This window comes from Scyliorhinus canicula, chromosome 17 (assembly GCF_902713615.1).
Source record: "Scyliorhinus canicula chromosome 17, sScyCan1.1, whole genome shotgun sequence".
NCBI classification, from domain to species: Eukaryota; Metazoa; Chordata; class Chondrichthyes; order Carcharhiniformes; family Scyliorhinidae; genus Scyliorhinus; species Scyliorhinus canicula.
In genome coordinates, this window is record NC_052162.1 from 128,767,374 (window position 1) to 128,790,349 (window position 22,976).

The 22,976-nt window shown below is 50.2% G+C and overlaps 1 protein-coding gene across 4 annotated transcripts in view; it reads left to right on the forward strand.

The window, feature by feature from the left end:
* LOC119952043 overlaps positions 1 to 22,976 on the forward strand; it is a 78,378-nt gene that overhangs the window by 54,569 nt on the left and 833 nt on the right. For 3 of the 4 annotated variants that reach the window (XM_038775538.1, XM_038775537.1, XM_038775540.1), the window contains exons 7-9: positions 352 to 494; positions 13,017 to 13,130; positions 17,366 to 17,414. In XM_038775538.1, coding sequence (XP_038631466.1) covers positions 352 to 494; positions 13,017 to 13,130; positions 17,366 to 17,414 — 306 coding nt within the window. The remainder of the gene's footprint in view (positions 1 to 351; positions 495 to 13,016; positions 13,131 to 17,365; positions 17,415 to 22,976) is intronic. The other variant, XM_038775539.1, reaches the window with a different exon arrangement.

The window sequence follows — 22,976 nt, forward strand, 5'->3', positions numbered from 1 at the left end:
GCCCCTTTCCCCACCCACCCTCACTGCCTCTCTTCTCTGTAGCCCCTTCCCCACCCCCTGCCAATTTCCCACCCTGTTATGTGTCTTTGATGCTGCAAAGAGAAAAGGTTAGGAGGCGCCAACACTCTGGATTCTTGTAAAACACGATGAGAAGGTATATTCAGAGGTGTTGTTCACACAAGCGAAGATGGAGAACTGCCCAAAGCTTGCACAGTCTGCTGACGTCAGTACACATCACGCATAACTAGCAGGGATGCATTTTCTGATGTACAACACTCCCCTGTTGTCGGATGCTTTGCAGTGAGTGGTGGCTCGGATCATGAATCCTCCTGTCCCTTGTTTCCTGCACAGGTGCCGATCTGGCCACTGTCACCACCTGCGAGCTGTGCAAACGGACCCTCAAGCTGGATTTCGACAACTTCGATGTGTACGAGTTCCATCGCAAGCGTGCGGCCTCGCAGGTACAGGGGAGAGGAGAGTGCGCGGTCTCACAGGTACGGGGAGTGGAGAGTGCGCGGTCTCACAGGTACAGGGAGGGGAGAGTGTGCGGCCTCGCAGGTACAGGGGAGGGGAGAGTGTGCGGTCTCGCAGGTACAGGGGAGGGGGGAGTGTGCGGTCTCACAGGTACAGGGGAGGGGAGAGTGCGTGGTCTCACAGGTACAGGGAGGGGAGAGTGCGTGGTCTCACAGGTACAGGGAGGGGAGAGTGTGCGGCCTCGCAGGTACAGGGGAGGGGAGAGTGTGCGGTCTCGCAGGTACAGGGGAGGGGAGAGTGCGCAGCCTCACAGGTATAGTGGAGGGGAGAGTGCGCGGACTCACAGGTACAGGGGAGGGGAGAGTGCGCGGTCTCACAGGTACAGGGGAGGGGAGAGTGCGCGGTCTCACAGGTACAGTGGAGGGGAGAGTGCGCGGTCTCACAGTTATAGGGGAGAGGAGAGTGTGCTGTCTCACAGGTATAGTGGAGGGGAGAGTGCGCGGACTCACAGGTACAGGGGAGGGGAGAGTGCGCGGTCTCACAGGTACAGGGGAGGGGAGAGTGCGCGGTCTCACAGGTACAGGGGAGGGGAGAGTGCGCGGTCTCACAGGTACAGGGGAGGGGAGAGTGCGCGGCCTCACAGGTACAGGGGAGGGGAGAGTGCGCGGTCTCACAGGTACAGGGGAGGGGAGAGTGCGCGGTCTCACAGGTACAGGGGAGGGGACAGCGTGCGGTCTCACAGGTACAGGGAGGGGAGAGTGCACGGACTCACAGGTACAAGGGAGAGGAGAGTGTGCGGTCTCACAGGTACAGGGGAGGGGAGAGTGTGCGGCCTCACAGGTACAGGGGAGGGGAGAGTGTGCGGTCTCACAGGTACAGGGGAGGGGAGAGTGCGCGGTCTCACAGGTACAGGGGAGGGGAGAGTGCGCGGTCTCACAGGTACAGGGGAGGGGAGAGTGCACGGTCTCACAGGTACAGGGGAGGGGAGAGTGCGCGGTCTCACAGGTACAGGGGAGGGGAGAGTGCGCGGTCTCACAGGTACAGGGGAGGGGAGAGTGTGCGGTCTCACAGGTACAGGGGAGGGGAGAGTGCGCGGTCTCACAGGTACAGGGGAGGGGAGAGTGTGCGGTCTCACAGGTACAGGGGAGGGGAGAGTGTGCGGTCTCACAGGTACAGGGGAGGGGAGAGTGCGCGGTCTCACAGGTACAGGGGAGGGGAGAGTGCGCGGTCTCACAGGTACAGGGGAGGGGAGAGTGTGCGGTCTCACAGGTACAGGGGAGAGGAGAGTGTGCGGTCTCACAGGTACAGGGGAGAGGAGAGTGTGCGGTCTCACAGGTACAGGGGAGGGGAGAGTGTGCGGTCTCACAGGTACAGGGGAGGGGAGAGTGTGCGGTCTCACAGGTACAGGGGAGGGGAGAGTGCGCGGTCTCACAGGTACAGGGGAGGGGAGAGTGTGCGGTCCTCACAGGTACAGGGGAGGGGAGAGTGCGCGGTCTCACAGGTACAGGGGAGGGGAGAGTGCGCGGTCTCACAGGTACAGGGGAGGGGAGAGTGTGCGGTCTCACAGGTACAGGGGAGGGGAGAGTGTGCGGTCCTCACAGGTACAGGGGAGGGGAGAGTGCGCGGTCTCACAGGTACAGGGGAGAGGAGAGTGTGCGGTCTCACAGGTACAGGGGAGGGGAGAGTGTGCGGTCTCACAGGTACAGGGGAGGGGAGAGTGCGCGGTCTCACAGGTACAGGGGAGGGGAGAGTGCGCGGTCTCACAGGTACAGGGGAGGGGAGAGTGCGCGGTCTCACAGGTACAGGGGAGGGGAGAGTGCGCGGTCTCACAGGTACAGGGGAGGGGAGAGTGTGCGGTCTCACAGGTACAGGGGAGGGGAGAGTGCGCGGTCTCACAGGTACAGGGGAGGGGAGAGTGCGCGGTCTCACAGGTACAGGGGAGGGGAGAGTGTGCGGTCTCACAGGTACAGGGGAGGGGAGAGTGTGCGGTCTCACAGGTACAGGGGAGGGGAGAGTGCACGGTCTCACAGGTACAGGGGAGGGGAGAGTGTGCGGTCTCACAGGTACAGGGGAGGGGAGAGTGTGCGGTCTCACAGGTACAGGGGAGGGAGAGTGCGCGGTCTCACAGGTACAGGGGAGGGGAGAGTGCGCGGTCTCACAGGTACAGGGGAGGGAGAGTGCGCGGTCTCACAGGTACAGGGAGGGAGAGTGCGCGGTCTCACAGGTCAGGGGAGGGGAGAGTGCGCGGTCTCACAGGTACAGGGGAGGGGAGAGTGCGCGGTCTCACAGGTACAGGGGAGGGGAGAGTGTGCGGTCTCACAGGTACAGGGGAGGGGAGAGTGCGCGGTCTCACAGGTACAGGGGAGGGGAGAGTGTGCGGTCTCGCAGGTACAGGGGAGGGGAGAGTGTGCGGTCTCACAGGTACAGGGGAGGGGAGAGTGTGCGGTCTCACAGGTACAGGGGAGGGGAGAGTGTGCGGTCTCACAGGTACAGGGGAGGGGAGAGTGTGCGGTCTCACAGGTACAGGGGAGGGGAGAGTGTGCGGTCTCACAGGTACAGGGGAGGGGAGAGTGTGCGGTCTCGCAGGTTACAGGGGAGGGGAGAGTGCGCGGTCTCACAGGTACAGGGGAGAGGAGAGTGTGCGGTCTCACAGGTACAGGGGAGAGGAGAGTGTGCGGTCTCGCAGGTTCAGGGGAGGGGAGAGTGCGCGGTCTCACAGGTACAGGGGAGAGGAGAGTGTGCGGTCTCACAGGTACAGGGAGGGGAGAGTGCGCGGTCTCACAGGTACAGGGGAGGGGAGAGTGCGCGGCCTCACAGGTACAGGGGAGGGGAGAGTGCGCGGTCTCACAGGTACAGGGAGGGGAGAGTGTGCGGTCTCACAGGTACAGGGGAGAGGAGAGTGTGCGGTCTCGCAGGTTCAGGGGAGGGGAGAGTGCGCGGTCTCACAGGTACAGGGGAGGGGAGAGTGTGTGGCCTCACAGGTACAGGGGAGGGGAGAGTGTGCTGTCTCACAGGTACAGGGGAGGGGAGAGTGCGCGGTCTCACAGGTACAGGGGAGGGGAGAGTGCGCGGTCTCACAGGTACAGGGGAGGGGAGAGTGCGCGGTCTCACAGGTACAGGGGAGGAGAGTGTGCGGTCTCACAGGTACAGGGGAGGGGAGAGTGCGCGGCCTCACAGGTACAGGGGAGGGGAGAGTGCGCGGTCTCACAGGTACAGGGGAGGGGAGAGTGCGCGGCCTCACAGGTACAGGGGAGGGGAGAGTGCGCGGTCTCACAGGTACAGGGAGGGGAGAGTGCGTGGCCTCGGGGATACAGGGAAAGTGAGAGCTGGCGGTCTCAGGTCTTGCAACAAGATAGAATCTAACCTTGACATTAATACCGTGGCTACAAGAGCAGGTCAGTGGCTGGGAAGTAACTCTCCTGCAGAGAGTAACACACCTCCTGACTCTCCCCAATCTACAAGACACAAGTCAGGAGTGTGATGGGATACTCTCCACTTGCCTGGATGAGTGCGGCTCCGACAACACTCGAGAAGCTCGACACCATCCAGGACAAAGCAGCCCCGCTTTGATCGGCACCCCATCCACAAACATTCACTCCCTCCACCACCGACGCACAGCGGCAGCAGTGTGTGTACCATCTACAAGATGCACCGCACCGACTCACCAAGGCTCCTTCGACAGCACCTTCCAAACCCACCACCTCTACCATCTAGAAGGACAAGGGGGCAGCAGGCACATGGGGAACTCCACCACCTGCAAGTTCCCCCCCTCCGAGCCCCACACTCACCATCCTGACTGGGAAATATATCGGCCGTTCCTTCACTGTCGCTGGGTCACAATCCTGGCCCTCCCTCCCTGACAGCACTGTGGGTGTTACCCACACCACACAGGGACTGCAGTGTGGTGAATGTACATTGCGTAATTCTCACTGTATAGTATTGCGTTCACACTGTATAATATTGCGTTCACACTGTATTGTATTGTGTCCTTGTGGGCTCTGTCTGTGAGCCGTTGCGTGGCTCTGCCCACAGGGGGAGATGAGGAGCTTGTACAGGGCTCCACCCTTGGCTCCGCCCATAGCCCCTCCCACTACCAGGAGTATAAGGTGCTGCAGCCTTGAGTCTGCCCTCAGTTCTTCTGGTCGCAGGCAGGCTCAGTTGTAAGTCTATTAAAGCCACAGTTTACTTCTTGTCGTGTCTCGAGTGAATTGATGGTCACATCATGCAGCCGGTTCAAGAAGGCGGCTCACTCACCTTCTCTTTTTTTTTTTAAATGTTGTTATTGAGTTTTCGGTATACAAAGCAGATATAAATATGAACAAACATTAGGAGATAAAAAAAAGAGAAAGCAAAAAACAAAAAGTAAAACAAACTATTTACACACAGATCGGCTTACATATATACAGCGCAGTTTCCTTTTTTCCTCCTTATAGTATTTCTAATGGCGATTGTGGTCCCCTGCGTTTTGCTTCACACAGGTTTTCTTTGTTTTTTTCTTTCCCCCTTTGGTTCAGGTTGTTGCACCAGCCCCACCCCCCTCCTTGTGTCCCGTGTTTCTCTTGTTGGGTTTGGTTGAGTCCCATGTTTCTCTGCCCCCCCCCCCCCAATCTTCCTTCCTGTGTCGTGGCTACCCCCTCCTGTTATTTGACTTCCTAATTGTTCGCTTCAAAAACAGGTCTTGGAACAACTGAGTGAATGGCTTCCATGTTTTGTGGAAGCCCTCTTCCAACCCTCGGATGGCGAATTTAATTTTCTGCTTGGAGAAATTCCGATAGGTCGGTAAGCCAGAACATGTGGGGCAGCAGGGTAGCATGGTGGTTAGCATAAATGCTTCACAGCTCCAGGGTCCCAGGTTCGATTCCCGGCTGGGTCACTGTCTGTGTGGAGTCTGCACGTCCTCCCCGTGTGTGCGTGGGTTTCCTCCGGGTGCTCCGGTTTCCTCCCACAGTCCAAAGATGTGCGGGTTAGGTGGATTGGCCATGCTAAATTGCCCGTAGTGTCCTAAAATGTAAGGTGAAGGGGGGGTTGTTGGGTTACGGGTATAGGGTGGATACGTGGGTTTGATCATGGCTCGGCACAACATTGAGGGCCAGAAGGCCTGTTCTGTGCTGTACTGTTCTAATGTGGGCGTGGTTGGCCAGGCCTCCTTGGCACCATTTGCATTTGTCCTCCTCCTCCGGGAAGAACCTGCTCATTCGGGTTCTGGTTAAGTGGGCTCTGCGCACCCCTTTTAGCTGCATTAGGCTTAGCCTTGCGCATGTGGAGGTGGAGTTGACCCTGTGCAGTGCTTCGCTCCAGAGTCCCCACTGTGAGTCCTGCTCTCACTTCTCCCTCACCTCATCCAGTTGGGTGTTGGCCCCCCTTAGCAGTCGTACATATATGTCACCACAGTTCCCTTTCCCTAGGATGTCCAACAGGTCCTCTAACAGTGATTGTTGTGGTGGTCCTTGTTTCCCTTCGTCCTTGTTTCCCTTCGTGGGAACCGTCCTGTCTCCACCTTTTGAAGTCACCGGCGTGAACCTGTGGCTGTTGCAGGTGGGGTTTTGTCGGACAGCTCGGTTAGCCCGAAATGCTGTCGCAGTTGGTTCTCTGACATGAATGTTGCTGCCACCACTGGGCTCGTTGAGTATTTATTAGGTGGGGATGGGAGTGTCGCCATGACTAGGGCCCGGAGGGATGCCCCTCTGCAGGAGCCCTTCTCCATAAAGCACCCAATTGGCGTCTGGCTCCTTTATCCACCCCTTCACCCTCTCCGTAGTCACTGCCCAGTGGTACAATTGATGGTTTGGGAGGGCTAGGCCCCCCATGGATCTCGTTCTCTCTTTGGGATCCTTGTGCCCCACACAAACACCATAATCAGTTTGTTCAGTGAGGTGAAAAAGGCCTTGGGAATGTAGATTGGGGTGGATCGAAACAGGAAGAGGAACCTGGGCAATATGTTCACCTGGATCATCTGCACCCTCCCTGCCAGGGAGAGTGGGAGTGTGTTCCATCTCAGAAGGTCCTTTTTTACTTCCTCGGTCAGGCTGGTCAGGTTCCACTTGTTGATCCCTGTCCAGTCGTGGGCGATTTGGATCCCCAGGTAGTGGAATTTGGGTGGGGCCCGTTTAAATGGCAGCCCCTCCAGCTCTGCCCCTCCCCCTTGCGGGTTCACTGGGAAGATCTCGTTTTTGCTGAGTCGCTCCAGTACCTCTGTGAGGTACTGCCATTCGACCCTGTCAAAGGCCTTTTCAGCGTCCGGGGAGACGATCACCTCTGGTGTTCTCTCCCTGATGGGGTCATGATCACGTTCAGCAAACGCCTGATGTTCGATATTCGCTGTCTACCCTTGACAAAGTCCTTCCAGTCTTCTGCTACCACCTCTGGTACACAGCCTTCCAACCTTTTGGCTAAGGTGTTGGCCAGTATTTTCATGCCTGTGTTTAGCAGCGAGATGGGTCTGTAGGAACCAGATTATGTTGGGTCTTTGTCTTTTTTAGGTATCAGCAAGATTGAGGCTTGTGCTAGCATATGTGGCAGGGTGTCCCTCGCCAGCGAATCTCCTGCAGATACGGGGCCAGTGCTGTCACAAATCTTTTATAGAAGTCCGCCGGGAAACCGTCAGGTCCCAGCTCCTTCCCAGCCTGCATGGAGCTAATTGTCTCCATGACTTCTCCCTGTTCTAGCAGTGCTTCCAGGCCCCATATCCTGTCCTCCCCCACGACAGGCATGTCCAGTCCATCAGGGAACTGTTTTATCCCTAAGTCCCCTGCTGGGGCTCCAAGGTATACAGCCCTTGGTAGAAGGCCTCAAACGCCTTGTTGACCTTGTCCGGCTCTGCTACTAATTTGATTTGCTATCTCTAATCTGGGCAATTTCCCTCGTGGCTGCCTGCTTTCTCAGCTGATAAGCCAGCAGGCGGTTACCCTTGACGTGTTCGTACAGGGTCCCCGTGCCTGGCGGAGTTAGTGCTCTGTTTACCTCCTGGAGAGCAGGTCAAAGTCCAACTGTAGCTTTTTCCTCTCTGCCAGGAGCTCTACAATCAGGGCCTCGGAGTATCACTGGTCTGCCTCCAGTATGGAGTCGACTAGCTGTTGCCTAGCCACCCTCTCTTCCCCTGTCTCTTTGTGCTTTTAAGCTATAATTTTGCCCCTGATCACAGCGTTCAGTGCCTCCCAGAACGTGGAGGGTGAGACCTCCCCATTCTGGTTATTAGTAACATAATCGCCTATGGCCCGTGATATTTTTCTTACCCTTGTCTACCAGGAGGGCCGTGTCCATCCTCACATCCATATGATGTGGAGCATGGCCAGAGATTACAATCACAGAATATTCCGCTCTCACTAGCCCTGGAACACCGATTTCCCCACTACAGTTGGTGTGTATCTATGTTGGGGATTTCCGCCATGTTCTTCTTTATAAACTCCGTGTCATCCTAGTACAGTGTACACATTCACCAGGACTACCGGTGCCCCATTTAGGGCACTGCTGACCATGACGTGCCGTCCCCCTGGTGTGGTGATATGCATCACTGTAAATACACAGGGGTTAATGTGAATGCAGTACAACTGAGTAAACACTAGAAGGAGGACCAGAGACGTCATGACATGCAGACATACAGCTAATGATCACATAGAATAGGACACGGCCAATGGGCAGTCAGGACACCCAGAGGTGACACTACCACAAGGGGGCATTACACAACCCATATATAAGGACAGGGCACACATGCTCTGTCTCTTTCCACAGGCGACACTTAGAGAGTAGGACAGGGGCAGATCAGAAGCATCACACCCACCACGTGGCTTAAAGCAGACTGGTTAGTTAGACTGAGTTACTATAGCAAGATCAGCAGGAGAGTCGAACTCCTAGAGAACTGTGCTGATGGTTCAATAAATCACACTGAACTTACTTCAAAGTCTGGAGTATCTTTTGGTCAAAGCTGCATCAAGTTGCAGCCTGTGTTATCCCAGAGTACAGAACACAACACCTGGGTTCGTAACCATCCTTGTCGCCGTAAACATCATCCTCTTATTTCGAAGAATGGTCACTCCCCTGTCCCTCATCCCATAGCATGAATGGTAGGCCTGCCTCACCCAGCCCTTCCTTGCCACAGTCAGTCCCTCTCCCTCAGGTGTGTCTCTTGGAGGAAGATTATGTCGGCTTTCATACTTTGCAGGTGGGCGAAGACTCTGGATCTTTTCACTGAGCCATTAAGTACCCTGACATTCCAGCTGACTATCCTGATTTTGTTTTTTTTGTCCCTCTGTTCCTGCGGGATCAGTCATACTTACCTGTTAGACGCGCCCATGGATCTGGTTGCTTGCAGCGCCATTTTGTTCCAAGTCGCCACATGTGGCCTGTTGTAGCCAGTCTAATGCCCTCCATCTTTCTTCACCCATCTCTCCCACCTGATATCTTCTCACCCCCCCCCCTTCCCTTTTCCCCGTTTCTGTTATCCCACCAATCCAGTTGTCTGCCCCCCCTGGCCAGGCACCTTCCCCTTTGCGGAGGACACGCCGTGGCCTCTGTCTCCTGGATGAATCCCAGTGTTACCTACCTCGCTAGTGTGGTGGCCCTCCTACCGGGAGCTGTTGCACTTCCATCCATTGCCCGATCTCTGGGCTCCCTGTCCGCCATTTCCCCCACCTTCCCTTGTGCTTTGCTGTACTCGCTCATCCTTCCCTCTCTTACTGCTCTTGTCTCCAAAACGAGGCAGTGTTCTCCCACGTGAAGCGGTCGCTGTGGCGATGGTCTGCTGTAGGCTGTAATAACGTAAAGGTAAAAAACTTTTTTAACCCTATTCTTTGAGAGTCTCATTCTGTGGGCTCTTCATCACTGCCCCTGCTGTCACTTATCCAGTCCGTTCTCTGTGACAAACTTATCCACGTCTGCAGGGACCCTGAAAAAGTGTTCCCTGCCTTGATACGTGACTTAGAGCTTGGCTGGGTACAGCATTCTGAATCTCATGCCAATTCCTGTACAGCTCGGCCTTCGCTTTGTTAAATTCGGCCCGGCGCTTGGCCAGGTCAGCACCAATGTCTTGATAGATCCGGATCTTGTGACCTTAACAGCTGCAATTTGTGGACTGTCTGGCCCAATGCTGGATTGTCTCCCGGTCCTGGTTATTTTTTTTTTAGAACAGTACAGCACAGAACAGGCCCTTCGGCCCTCGATGTTGTGCCGAGCAATGATCACCCTACTCAAGCCCACGTATCCACCCTATAACAGTAACCCAACAACCCCCATTAACCTTATTTTTTAGGACACTATGGGCAATTTAGCCTGGCCAATCCACCTAACCCGCACATCTTTGGACTGTGGGAGGAAACCGGAGCACCCGGAAGAAACCCACGCGCACACGGGGAGGACGTGCAGACTCCACACAGACAGTGACCCAGCCGGGAATCGAACCTGGGACCCTGGAGCTGTGAAGCATTGATGCTAACCACCATGCTACCCTGCTGGTGCATTTTTGAAATTATCACCCTCGGCTGTTCCCCAGTTTTGGGCTTTGGTCGGAGCGATCGGGGCACTCTGTCGATTTCTTCAGAGTTGGGGAAGCTGTCCCTTCCCACCAGGTTACCCATCATTTGGGCCACATAGTTTGTGGAGTTCCTACCATCGGTCCCCTACAGTAGGCCCACGATGCATAGGTTCAATCGGTTCTCCTGGTCCTTGACCTTCTCAGGTTGCCATATGTCGCAATCAGCCTTGTCACCTCCTTTTTCAGGGTGACGATCCGGTCGCTCTGGTCCGTTGCAGCCCTCTCCAGTTCTTTAATTGTTGCCTCCTGGGCTTCTAGTTGCTTTTCAGCTTTGTCCAGGGTCACCTGCATGTTCGCCAGAGCTTCGGCCACCACACTCTTCACCATAGCTTGTACGTCCAATTTTGTTTCTTCTCGATGGTCCCTCAATTCTCTTAAGAGAAACACCCTCCGGTGGGGCGGTCCCTCTTGCTCTGGCGATGTTGGGGTTTTGCCGCGTCGGCCGGTTCAGTCGTTTGCTGTTTGTCCAGGGTTTTTCCACTCCTGGTCTCCACTCGTCCTCTGGAATGGCTGTTGTTTGGCATCCTTTCCTTCTGTGTTTTGTAGTGGCATGGGGGTGATTTGTATTGACTGCGGGCATTTTTCAGGCAAAAAGAGTCTATTTTTCAGGTCCATGGGAGTAGAGCCACCTGATTATCATAGAATTTACAGTGCAGAAGGAGGCCATTCGGCCCATTGAGTCTGCACCGGCTCATGGAAAGAGCACCCTCCCCGAGGTCAACAGCTCCACCCTATCCCCATAACCCAGTAACCCCACCCAACACTAAGGGCAATTTTGGACACTAAGGGCAATTTATCATGGCCAATCCACCTCACCTGCACATCTTTGGACTGTGGGAGGAAACCGGAGCACCCGGAGGAAACCCACACAGACACGGGGAGGACGTGCAGACTCCGCACAGACAGTGACCCAAGCCGGGAATCGAACCTGGGACCCTAGAGCTGTGAAGCTACTGTGCTATCCACAATGCTACCGTGCTGCCCACGTGTGTGACTTTTCAGCACATCCCCATAAAAAGAGGTACCCACCACCTTCTCAAGGGACAATTGGGAACTAACAGTAAATGCCGGCTTTTCCCAAGTCTGTGAAAGAATCAATATAAAAGTTGCGTGGGGAGGGTAGAGTGTAGGGACGCGCATATATAGGGGAGGGGAAAGTGTACAGACCGACGGGGATGGGGGGGAGAAGATAACCTGTATCCTGTCGGGGGAAGGGGAAGTGTACAGACCAACGCGGGGGGGGGGGGGAGGTAACCTGTAACCTGTCGGGGGAAGGGGAAGTGTACAGACCGCCGGGGATGGGGGGGGGGGGGGGAGAAGATAACCTGCATCCTGTTGGGGGAAGGGGAAAGCTTTTGGACTCTTGGGTACGTGGGTGCTCAGGGGTGAGTAGATGGTTTGGCAGTGTCGGAGGGGAATAATTTGGAGAGAACCACAATGGATGCCCCACCCTTCCCTGATGCTCTATGAAGCTGCGGAGCCAATCACCCACCTCCGCTCGCAGTCCCAATGCACACCCTCCTTGTCCTCTCCATTACCAGACGGTGGGACGTAAGGCAAAGGCAACAGAAGGGAGAGAATCCTAGTGGTCTCATCACATCACCGCAGTGGAGGGATGGGGTGCACGGGAACGCAGTGTGGAATTGGGCAGTCAATGCAGGGGACCATCCTCTAAAACAGGGGAGGCTGGGCTGACTAGGGCAGGTCGTGCCTAACTAATTTAGTGGAATTTTTTGAGGACATTACCAGTGCGGAAGATAACGGGGAGCCAATGGATGTGGTTTATCTGGATTTCCAGAAAGCTTTTGACAAGGTCCCACACAAAAGGTTGCTGCATAAGATAAAGATGCATGGCATTGAGGGTAAAGTAGTAGCATGGATAGAGGATTGGTTAATTAATAGAAAGCAAAGAGTGGGGATTAATGGGTGTTTCTCTGGTTGGCAATCAGTAGCAAGTGGTGACCCTCAGGGATCCATGTTGGGCCCACAATTGTTCACAATTTACATAGATGATTTGGAGTTGGGGACCAAGGGCAATGTGTCCAAGTTTGCAGATGACACTAAGATGAGTGGTAAAGCAAAAGGTGCAGAGGATACTGGAAGTCTGCAGAGGGATTTGGATAGGTTAAGTGAATGGGCTAGGGTCTGGCAGATGGAATACAATGTTGACAAATGTGAGGTTATCTATTTTGGTAGGAATAATAGTAAAAGGGATTATTATTTAAATGATAAAATATTAAAACATGCTGCTCTGCAGAGAGACCTGGGCGTGCTAGTGCATGAGTCACAGAAAGTTGGTTTACAGATGCAACAGGTGATTAATAAGGCAAATAGAATTTTGCCCTTCATTGCTAGAGGGATGGAGTTTAAGACGAGGGAGGTTATGCTGCAATTGTATAAGGTGTTAGTGAGGCCACACCTGGAGTATTGTGTTCAGTTTTGGTCTCCTTACCTGAGAAAGGACGTACTGGCACTGGAGGGTGTGCAGAGGAGATTCATTAGGTTAATCCCAGAGCTGAAGGGGTTGGATTACGAGGAGAGGTTGAGTAGACTGGGACTGTACTCGTTGGAATTTAGAAGGATGAGGGGGGATCTTATAGAAACAAATAAAATTATGAAGGGAATGGATAGGATAGATACGGGCAGGTTGTTTCCACTGGCGGGTGAAAGCAGAAGTAGGGGGCATAGCCTTAAAATAAGGGGAAGTAGATTTAGGACTGAGTTTAGGAGGTACTTCTTCACCCAAAGGGTTGTGAATCTATGGAATTCCTTGCCCAGTGAAGCAGTTGAGGCTCCTTCATTAAATGTTTTTAAGATAAACATAGATAGTTTTTTGAAGAATTAAGGGTTATGGTATTCGGGCTGGAAAGTGGAGCTGAGTCCACAAAAGATCAGCCATGATCTCATTGAATGGCGGAGCAGGCTTGAGGGGCCAGATGGCCTACTCCTGTTCCTAGTTCTTATGTTCTCATGTTCTTATTATTGTCTCATCCACTCTCTGTCTCCCTGGATTCAGGTTGAGGAGCAGATGACCAGCTCGAGTCTCTACATGGCAGTCCTGCTTCACCTTTACGAACAGCGATTCACCGAACTCATGCGGCTGCTTGGCGGGAGTGCAACCACCTACCAGGTGAAGGGGGGCAACGGGTAGAAAAGCCTGGCGAGAAGGGGTTATTATCACACACACATACCCACAGAGTGAAAAGAGACAATTAACTAAAACACATACACACAGTGAAAAGAGACAATTATCACACACACACACATACACACAGTGAAAAGAGACAATTATCACACACATACACACAGTGAAAAGAGACAATTATCACACACATACACACAGTGAAAAGAGACAATTATCATACACACACAGTGAAAAGATACAATTATCACACGCACACACACACACACAGTGAAAATAGACAATTAACACACACACAGTGAAAAGAGACAATTATCACACACACACAGTGAAAAGAGACAATTGTCACACACACACGCACAGTGAAAAGAGACAATTATCACACACACACAGTGAAAAGAGACAATTGTCACACACACACACACACACAGTGAAAAGAGACATTTATCACACATACACACAGTGAAAAGAGACAATTATCACACACATACACACAGTGAAAAGAGACAATTATCACACACATACACACAGTGAAAAGAGACAATTATCATACACACATACTGTGAAAAGAGACAATTATCTCACACACACAGTGAAAAGAGACAATTATCACGCGCACACACACACACAGTGAAAATAGACAATTAACACACACACAGTGAAAAGAGACAATTATCACACACACACAGTGAAAAGAGACAATTGTCACACACACACACACAGTGAAAAGAGACAATTATCACACACACACAGTGAAAAGAGACAATTGTCACACACACACACACACACACAGTGAAAAGAGACAATTATTACACACACACAGAAAGAGACAAATATCACACATACACACACAGTGAAAAGAGACAATTATCACACACACACACAGTGAAATGAAACAATTATCACACACACACACAGTGAAAAGAGACAATTATTACACACACACAGAAAGAGACAAATATCACACATACACACACAGTGAAAAGAGACAATTATCACACACACACACAATGAAATGAAACAATTATCACACACACACACACACACAGTGAAAAGAGATAATTATCACACACGCACACAGTGAAAAGAGACAATTATCACACACACACACACACACACAGTGAAAAGAGACAATTATCACACACACACACAGTGAAAAGAGACAATTATTACACACACACACACACACAGTGAAAAGAGACAATTATCACACACACACACAGTGAAAAGAGACAATTATCACACACACACACAGTGAAAAGAGACAATTATCACACACACATACACACAGTGAAATGAGACAATTATCACACACACACACAGTGAAAAGAGATAATTATCACACACGCACACAGTGAAAAGAGACAATTATCACACACACACACACACAGTGAAAAGAGATAATTATCACACACACACACACAGTGAAAAGAGACAATTATCACACACACATACACACAGTGAAATGAGACAATTATCACACACACACACAGTGAAAAGAGATAATTATCACACACACACAGTGAAAAGAGACAATTATCACACACACACACACAGTGAAAAGAGATAATTATCACACACACACATTGTGAAAATAGACAATTATCACACACACACATTGTGAAAATAGACAATTAACACACACACTGTGAAAAGACACAATTATCACACACACACACACACAGTGAAAAGAGACAATTATCACACACACAGTGAAAAGGGGCAATTATCACACACACACAGTGAAAAGGGACAATTATCACACACACACACACAGTGAAAAGAGACAATTATCACACACACACAGTGAAAAGAGACAATTATCATACACTCACACAGTGAAAAGAGACAATTACCACACAAACAAAGTGAAAAGAGACAATTATCATACACTCACACACACAGTGAAAAGAGACAAATATCACACACACACACACACACAGTGAAAAGAGACAATTATCACACACACACATACATACACAGCGAAAACAGACAATTATCACACACACAGTGAAAAGAGACAATTATCTCACACACACAGTGAAAAGAGACAATTATCACACACACACACACAGTGAAAAGAGACAATTATCACACACACACAGTGAAATAGACAATTATCACACACACACAGTGAAAAGAGACAATTATCACACACACACACACACAGTGAAAAGAGACAATTATCACACACACACACACAGTGAAAAGAGACAATTATCACACACACACACACACACACAGTGAAAAGAGACAATTATCACACATACACATACACACAGTGAAAAGAGACAATTATCACACACACACACACAGTGAAAAGAGACAATTATCACACATACACATACACACAGTGAAAAGAGAGTTATCACACACACAGTGAAAAGAGACAATTATCACACACACAGTGAAAAGAGACAATTCTCACACACAGCGAAAAGAGGCAATTATCACACACACATACACACACACAGAGTGAAAACAAACAATTATCACACACACACACAGTGAAGAGACAATTATCACACACACACAGCGAAAAGAGGCAATTATCACACACACACTTACACACACAGTGAAAACAGACAATTATCATACACACACACACACACACACACAGTGAAAAGAGACAATTATCACACACACACACACAGTGAAAAGAGACAATTGTCACACACACACACAGTGAAAAGAGACAATTATTACACACACACAGAAAGAGACAATTATCACACACACACACAGTGAAAAGAGACAATTATCACACACACACACAGTGAAAAGAGACAATTATCTCACACACACAGTGAAAAGAGACGATTATCACACACACACACACACAGTGAAAAGAGACAGTTATCACACACACAGTGAAAAGAGACAATTATCACACACAGCGAAAAGAGACAATTATCACACACACACACATACACACAGTGAAAAGAGACAGTTATCACACACACAGTGAAAAGAGACAATTATCACACACAGCGAAAAGAGACAATTATCACACACACACAGTGAAAAGAGACAATTATCACACACACACACACACACAGTGAAAAGAGACAATTATCACACACACAGTGAAAAGAGACAATTATCACACACACAGTGAAAAGAGGCAATTATCACACACACAGTGAAAAGAGACAATTATCACACACACAGTGAAAAGAGACAATTATCACACACACAGTGAAAGAGGACAATTATCACACCACACACACACACACACACAGTGAAAAGAGACAATTATCACACACACACGCGCACACACAGTGAAAAGAGACAATTATCACACACACACAGTGAAAAGAGACAATTATCACACACACACACAGTGAAAAGAGACAATTATTACACACACACAGAAAGAGACAATTATCACACACACACACAGTGAAAAGAGACAATTATCACACACACACACAGTGAAAAGAGACAATTATCTCACACACACAGTGAAAAGAGACGATTATCACACACACACACACACACAGTGAAAAGAGACAGTTATCACACACACAGTGAAAAGAGACAATTATCACACACAGCGAAAAGAGACAATTATCACACACACACACATACACACAGTGAAAAGAGACAGTTATCACACACACAGTGAAAAGAGACAATTATCACACACAGCGAAAAGAGACAATTATCACACACACACAGTGAAAAGAGACAATTATCACACACACACACACACACAGTGAAAAGAGACAATTATCACACACACAGTGAAAAGAGACAATTATCACACACACAGTGAAAAGAGACAATTATCACACACACACACACACACACACACAGTGAAAAGAGACAATTATCACACACACACGCGCACACACAGTGAAAAGAGACAATTATCACACACACACAGTGAAAAGAGACAATTATCACACACACACACACACACAGTGAAAAGAGACAATTATCACACACACGCACAGTGAAAAGAGACAATTATCACACACACACACACAGTGAAAATAGACAATTATCACACACACACACGCGCACACACAGTGAAAAGAGACAATTATCACACACACACAGTGAAAAGAGACAATTATCACACACATGAAAAAAGGTGTGCAATTGTCAGACGCAGAACCAATAAACACAAATTTGATGCGCTCTGCCAATCTTGACAACTGTAAGCACGTAGATAGCGTGAGTGTACCCAAATTTAACAACCAGTTCTTCTCTCCTAGTTCAGCACAGCAGACTCACAGCCTGGAGCTGATGGCAGTGACATTCAAAGTAGGTCTCGCTCTCCTCAGGCCAGGCACAAATGCCTCCATGGTCGTGTGTCCTTTTTGTTTTCTCGCTCTTTCTTTCTCTCTCTTTCTCTGCCCCATACCCTCTTTCTTTTTGTTCCCTTGTTCACTCCCTCTCTATTGCTTTCTCTCTTTCTCTCGTTCTCTGTCTTTCTCTCTCTCTTTCTCTGTGTCTGTCTCTCTCTCTCTCTGTATTTCTCTCTCTGTCTGTCTGTCTCTCTCTCTCTCTCTCTGTCTCTCTCTCTCTGTCTCTCTCTCTCTCTGTCCGAGTCTCTCGCTCTGTCTCTCTCTCTTTCGCTCTGTCTCTCTCTCTCTTTCTCACGCTTTCACACACTTTCTCTGTCTCGTTTTGTTCTCCCGCTCACTCCTTCTTTATTGCTTTCTCTCACTCTCGCTCTCTTTCTATCTCTCCCTCTTTCTCTCTCTCTCACGCTCTCTGTCTGTGCCTCTGTTCTCTCGTTCACTCCCTCTCTGTCGCTCTTTCTCTTGTTCACTCTCCTCTCGCTCTCTCCTTCTCACTCTCAAACTCTATGTCTCTTTTTCTTTTCTTGTTCATTCACTCTCGCGCTCTTTCTTTCTCTCCCACTCTCTCTTGCTCTCTCTCTATCTCTCTCACATTCTTTCTCTGTCTCTTTTGGCCCTCTTGTTCACTCTTGAATCTTTCTTCCCATCTCTCTCTTTCTCTCTCTCTCTCTCACATTCTCTGTCCCTTTCGCTCTGGCGTCCAGTCCAGTGACGAGGCTGGGGGGGGGGGGGGGGGGGGGGGGGGGGGGGGGGGGGGGAACCTATACCAGCAAACCTATATTCAGGGGTCCACTTTGTGATAACACCCAGAGTGGGTGGGAGCAGGCAGTTTAAGAGGGGGTCGTAACAAAATGACAGTAGCTACTTGCATTCATCAGCTGCACTGGGGGACTATCAGAAAATTCACTGAGGTTAGGATGTACCGGCTTTGGAGGTCGTTCAGAGAAGGCTCACGGGGCCGATTCCCGGAATGAAGGGGGTTTGTCCGATGAGGAAAGGTTGAGCTGGTCGGGGCGTGTACCCATTGGAGTTTAGAAAGAACCAGAGGAGATCTTATTGAAACGGATCAGATTCTGATGGGGCGGGGGGGGGGGGGGGGGGGGGGGGGGGGGGGGGGGTTGGCAGGGTGGATGCTGAGAGGATGTTTCCCCTCCTCATTGGTGGAGGAGGAATCTAGAAAGGTGGGGAGGTCAGAGTTTCAAAATGAGGGGGTCTCCCATTGAAGACGGGGATGAGGAGGAATTTCTTCTCTCAGAGGGAGGTCAGTCTGTGGAATCCTCTCCCCCAGAGAAGCAGTGGAGGCTGCGGGTCACCAAATATATTCAAGGCCCGAGTTAGAGAGAGTTCTGATCGAAGACGGAGCCTATGGGGGAACAGGCCAGAATTGGGGCTACAATCAGATTAGCCAGGAACGTGCTGCATGGCGAGGCAGGCTCAAGGGGCTGAATGGTCCACCGCGGCTCCTCATTCATCTGATCTTCTGAAAATGTGGACACCGAGCCAGAGAAGGGGCATCTTAAGGGAGAGAGGCCAAAGTTTATTCACTGAGGGAGAGGTTTTAAGCAAGGACTGAAAGGAGGAGAGAGGGAGACATGGAGAGGCTGAGAGAGGCGATTCGGAGTGTGGGGTGGGGGGGCGGGGAGAGCGAAAGCAACAGGCACAACCCCTAATGCTGGAGTGGTCAAAATCGGGGCATCTGTGAGAAATCGCTAAGAATAACGCAGTGATCGTGGATTATGGGGTGGTAAGGCTGGAGAAGATCACTGAGATGGAAGGGGAAGAATGCCGTGGAGGAGTTTTTCAAACAATAGTGCTGTGGTATTTTTAAGGGTAGGCTTGCAGACCTCGAAGGTACAAACAAACAAGAGTTTTATTGGAAAGGTGTGAAATGCCATCAGAAATGCAAATGAAATTATGGCATTTTACTTCAAGGAGCCTGCAGTACATAAGGAGACAGGTTCTTAACCCATCGGATGGCATGGTGGCACAGTGGTTAGCACTGCTGCCTCACAGCGCCTGGGGCCTGGGTTCAATTCCGGCCTTGGGTGACTGTCTCTGTGGAGTTTACACATTCTCAATGTGTCAGCGTGGGTTTCCCCCGGTGCTCTGATTTCCTCGCACAGTCCAAAAATGTGCAGGTTAGGTGGGGTTAAGGGGATAGAGATGGGGAAAATTCTGAGTCGGCCATTCCTTCAGAGGGTCTGTGCAGACTCAATGGGCTGAATTGTATCCTTATGCACTGTAGGAATGATATGTTTTGCGATTAGATTCCAATCTAATTCACTCCCGGGTATCTGTTATTCTATATATAAACCACCTGAACCCCTCGATTAGATTCCAGTCTGTAACTCACTCCCGGGTATCTGTTATTCTATATATAAACCACCCCAACCCCTCGATTAGATTCCCGTCTGTAACTCACTCCCCAGTATCTGTTATTCTATAAACCACCCAAACCCCTCAATTATATTCCAGCCTGTAACTCACTCCCGGGTATCTGTTATTCTATAAACCACCCAAACCCCTCGATTAGATTCCAGTCTGTAACTCACTCCCGGGTATCTGTTATTCTATATATAAACCACCTGAACCCCTCGATTAGATTCCAGTCTGTAACCCACTCCCACGTATCTGTTATTCTGTATATAAACCACCCAAACCCCTCGATTAGATTCCAGTCTGTAACTCACTCCCGGGTACCTGTTATTCTATATATAAACCACCCAAACCCCTCGATTAGATTCCAGTCTGTAACTCACTCCCGGGTACCTGTTATTCTATATATAAACCACCCAAACCCCTCGATTAGATTCCAGTCTGTAACTCACTCCCGGGTATCTGTTATTCTATATATAAACCACCCAAACCCCTCGATTAGATTCCAGTCTGTAACTCACTCCCGGTATCTGTTATTCTATATATAAACCACCCAAACCCCTCGATTAGATTCCAGTCTGTAACTCACTCCCGGGTATATGTTATTCTATATATAAATCACCCGAACCCCTCGATTAGATTCCAGTCTGTAACTCACTCCCGGGTACCTGTTATTCTATATATAAACCACCCAAACCCCTCGATTAGATTCCAGTCTGTAACTCACTCCCGGGTATCTGTTATTCTATATATAAACCACCCAAACCCCTCGATTAGATTCCAGTCTGTAACTCACTCCCGGGTATCTGTTATTCTATATATAAACCACCCAAACCCCTCGATTAGATTCCAGTCTGTAACTCACTCCCGGGTATCTGTTTTTCTATATATAAACCACCCAAACCCCTCGATTAGATTCCAGTCTGTAACTCACTCCCGGGTATATGTTATTCTATATATAAATCACCCGAACCCCTCGATTAGATTCCAGTCTGTAACTCACTCCCGGGTACCTGTTATTCTATATATAAACCACCCAAACCCCTCGATTAGATTCCAGTCTGTAACTCACTCCCGGGTACCTGTTATTCTCTGTATAAACCAACCGAGCCCCTCGATTAGATTCCAGTCTGGGGAGGGGGAAAACTGCCCTCTCAGTGCTCTTAAATCACCCACAAACCGAGAACCCACCCAGATATAGACGAAGACAGTGCTCAGAATTTTCCCAGTGGCCGGCAGACCATTGAAATCTCCGTTCATGTAGAGGGGTCCAAGAAGATATAACTGGCATTAAGGGCTGGAAAAATGCCAGCTGCTGTGTGCAATGCTGTTGGAGCACGGCACGACTGTAAGGTTGGAGGTCGGAAGCCGTCTCTAACCTACCCCCCCCCCTCCCCCCTTACACTCCCCAACTGAGAGGGAGAGAGGATAATCGAGGAATCTTCCCTGGGCGACCCTTCGGAACTCAGCATCACAGAATTGTTGCCGTAGGAGTAGGTCATTCGGCCCATCATGTCTCTGCCAGCTGTCTGAATTAGCAATTTAGCCAGTGTCATTCCTCCACCTTCTCCCGATAGCCCTGCACGTCCTTCCTATATTTAGAAAAACAATCCCATTCCCTGTCGATTGAACTTGTCTCCCCCCGAAGGCAGCTGGACAGGTAGATAAGGAGCTTCAGAAGGTGAATGGGATACTTGCCCTTATTAGCCGAGGCGTAGAATATAAGAGCAGGGAGTTTATTTTGCAGCTATATTGAACATTGGTTAGGCTCCAGCTGCAGTTCTGGTCACCACACTATAGGAAGGGTGTGATCGCACTGGAGAGGGTGCAGAGGAGATTCACCAGGATGCTGCCTGGGCTGGAGAGTTTCAGCGATGAAGGGAGGCTGGTGAGGACTGGGGTTGTTTTCCTTAGAGCAGAGAAGGCTGACGGGGCCTGATATAGGTGTACAAAATTGTAAAGGACACAGGTAGGTTAGATGGAAAGAAATGTTTCCCTTTGGTAGAGGGGGTTCAATAACCAGGGGTGTACAGATTTAAGATGAGCGGCACGGGATTTGGGAGAAACCTTTCACCCAAAGGGTGGTGGGAGTCTGGAACTCCCTGCCTGAAAGGGTGGGAGAGGTCGGAACCCTCACAACATTTAAGAAGCATTCAGGTGAGCACTTGAAACGCCTCAGCGTACATGTGCTACGAACCAAGTGCTAGAAAATGGGTTTAGGATAGATAGTTGCTTGATGGCCGACACAGACACGATGGGCCGAAGGGCGTCTTGCTGTGCTGTGAATCTCTGTGACCCTATGACTCACTCTCGGGTAGTGCAGTCCTTTTTGCCTTTTTCTTTACAAAGAAGAGAAGGCTGAGAGGAGATTTGATAACAGGAGGCAACCAACATAACAAGATGGTCAGGGTGCAGTCTTGAGGATATTCTCAAGGTGAAGTCCACAAGCGGCCCCGGGATCAAAACTTTCCACACGGCAAGCAGTTAAGATCTGGAACATGCTGCCCAAGGGTGGAGGCAGGTCCAGTCGAAGCACCAACGAGGCAATCAAGTGGCTAGCGGGAGAGGAAGAGCGTTCGTGGTCATGGGGAGTACAGGAGATGGCACCAGGCAAGCGAGCCGCCCCTCCCAAGAGCCAGCGCAGACAGCATGAGCTGAATGGCTGTGACGGTTCCGTGATGTGTACCCTCCTCGTTCTTGACCCTTCCGCTAGTTGTAATATTTTGTCCTGCCTTGTTCTGTCCAGAACCCCCTCTTCCCCCCACTCACAATTTTGAACACCTCTATCAAATCTCTCAATCTTCCCTTTCTCCAAGGAAAACAGTCACATCTCAGCCATTCCTTCTCCCCACCCTCTGTCTGAACTCCTCTCTTCCCTTCTCCCAACCCCCTACTTTTCACAACATTTCCTTGTCCACTCAACCACTCTGTACAGACAGACAGAAAGAATCCTATAGTAACAATAGGATGTGTGAAATAGCTTTAAACATACAATCATTTGCAACCCTCTGTTTTCTTATTTAAAAACATCTCCTTTCAATACAGCCCATTGGAAGTGTAAATACCCAGACTCGCTAATGTACCATTCATAGAAACCGAAGGCACTTGAAACCTCTTTATCTTGTGTAAATACACATTGTGCAGT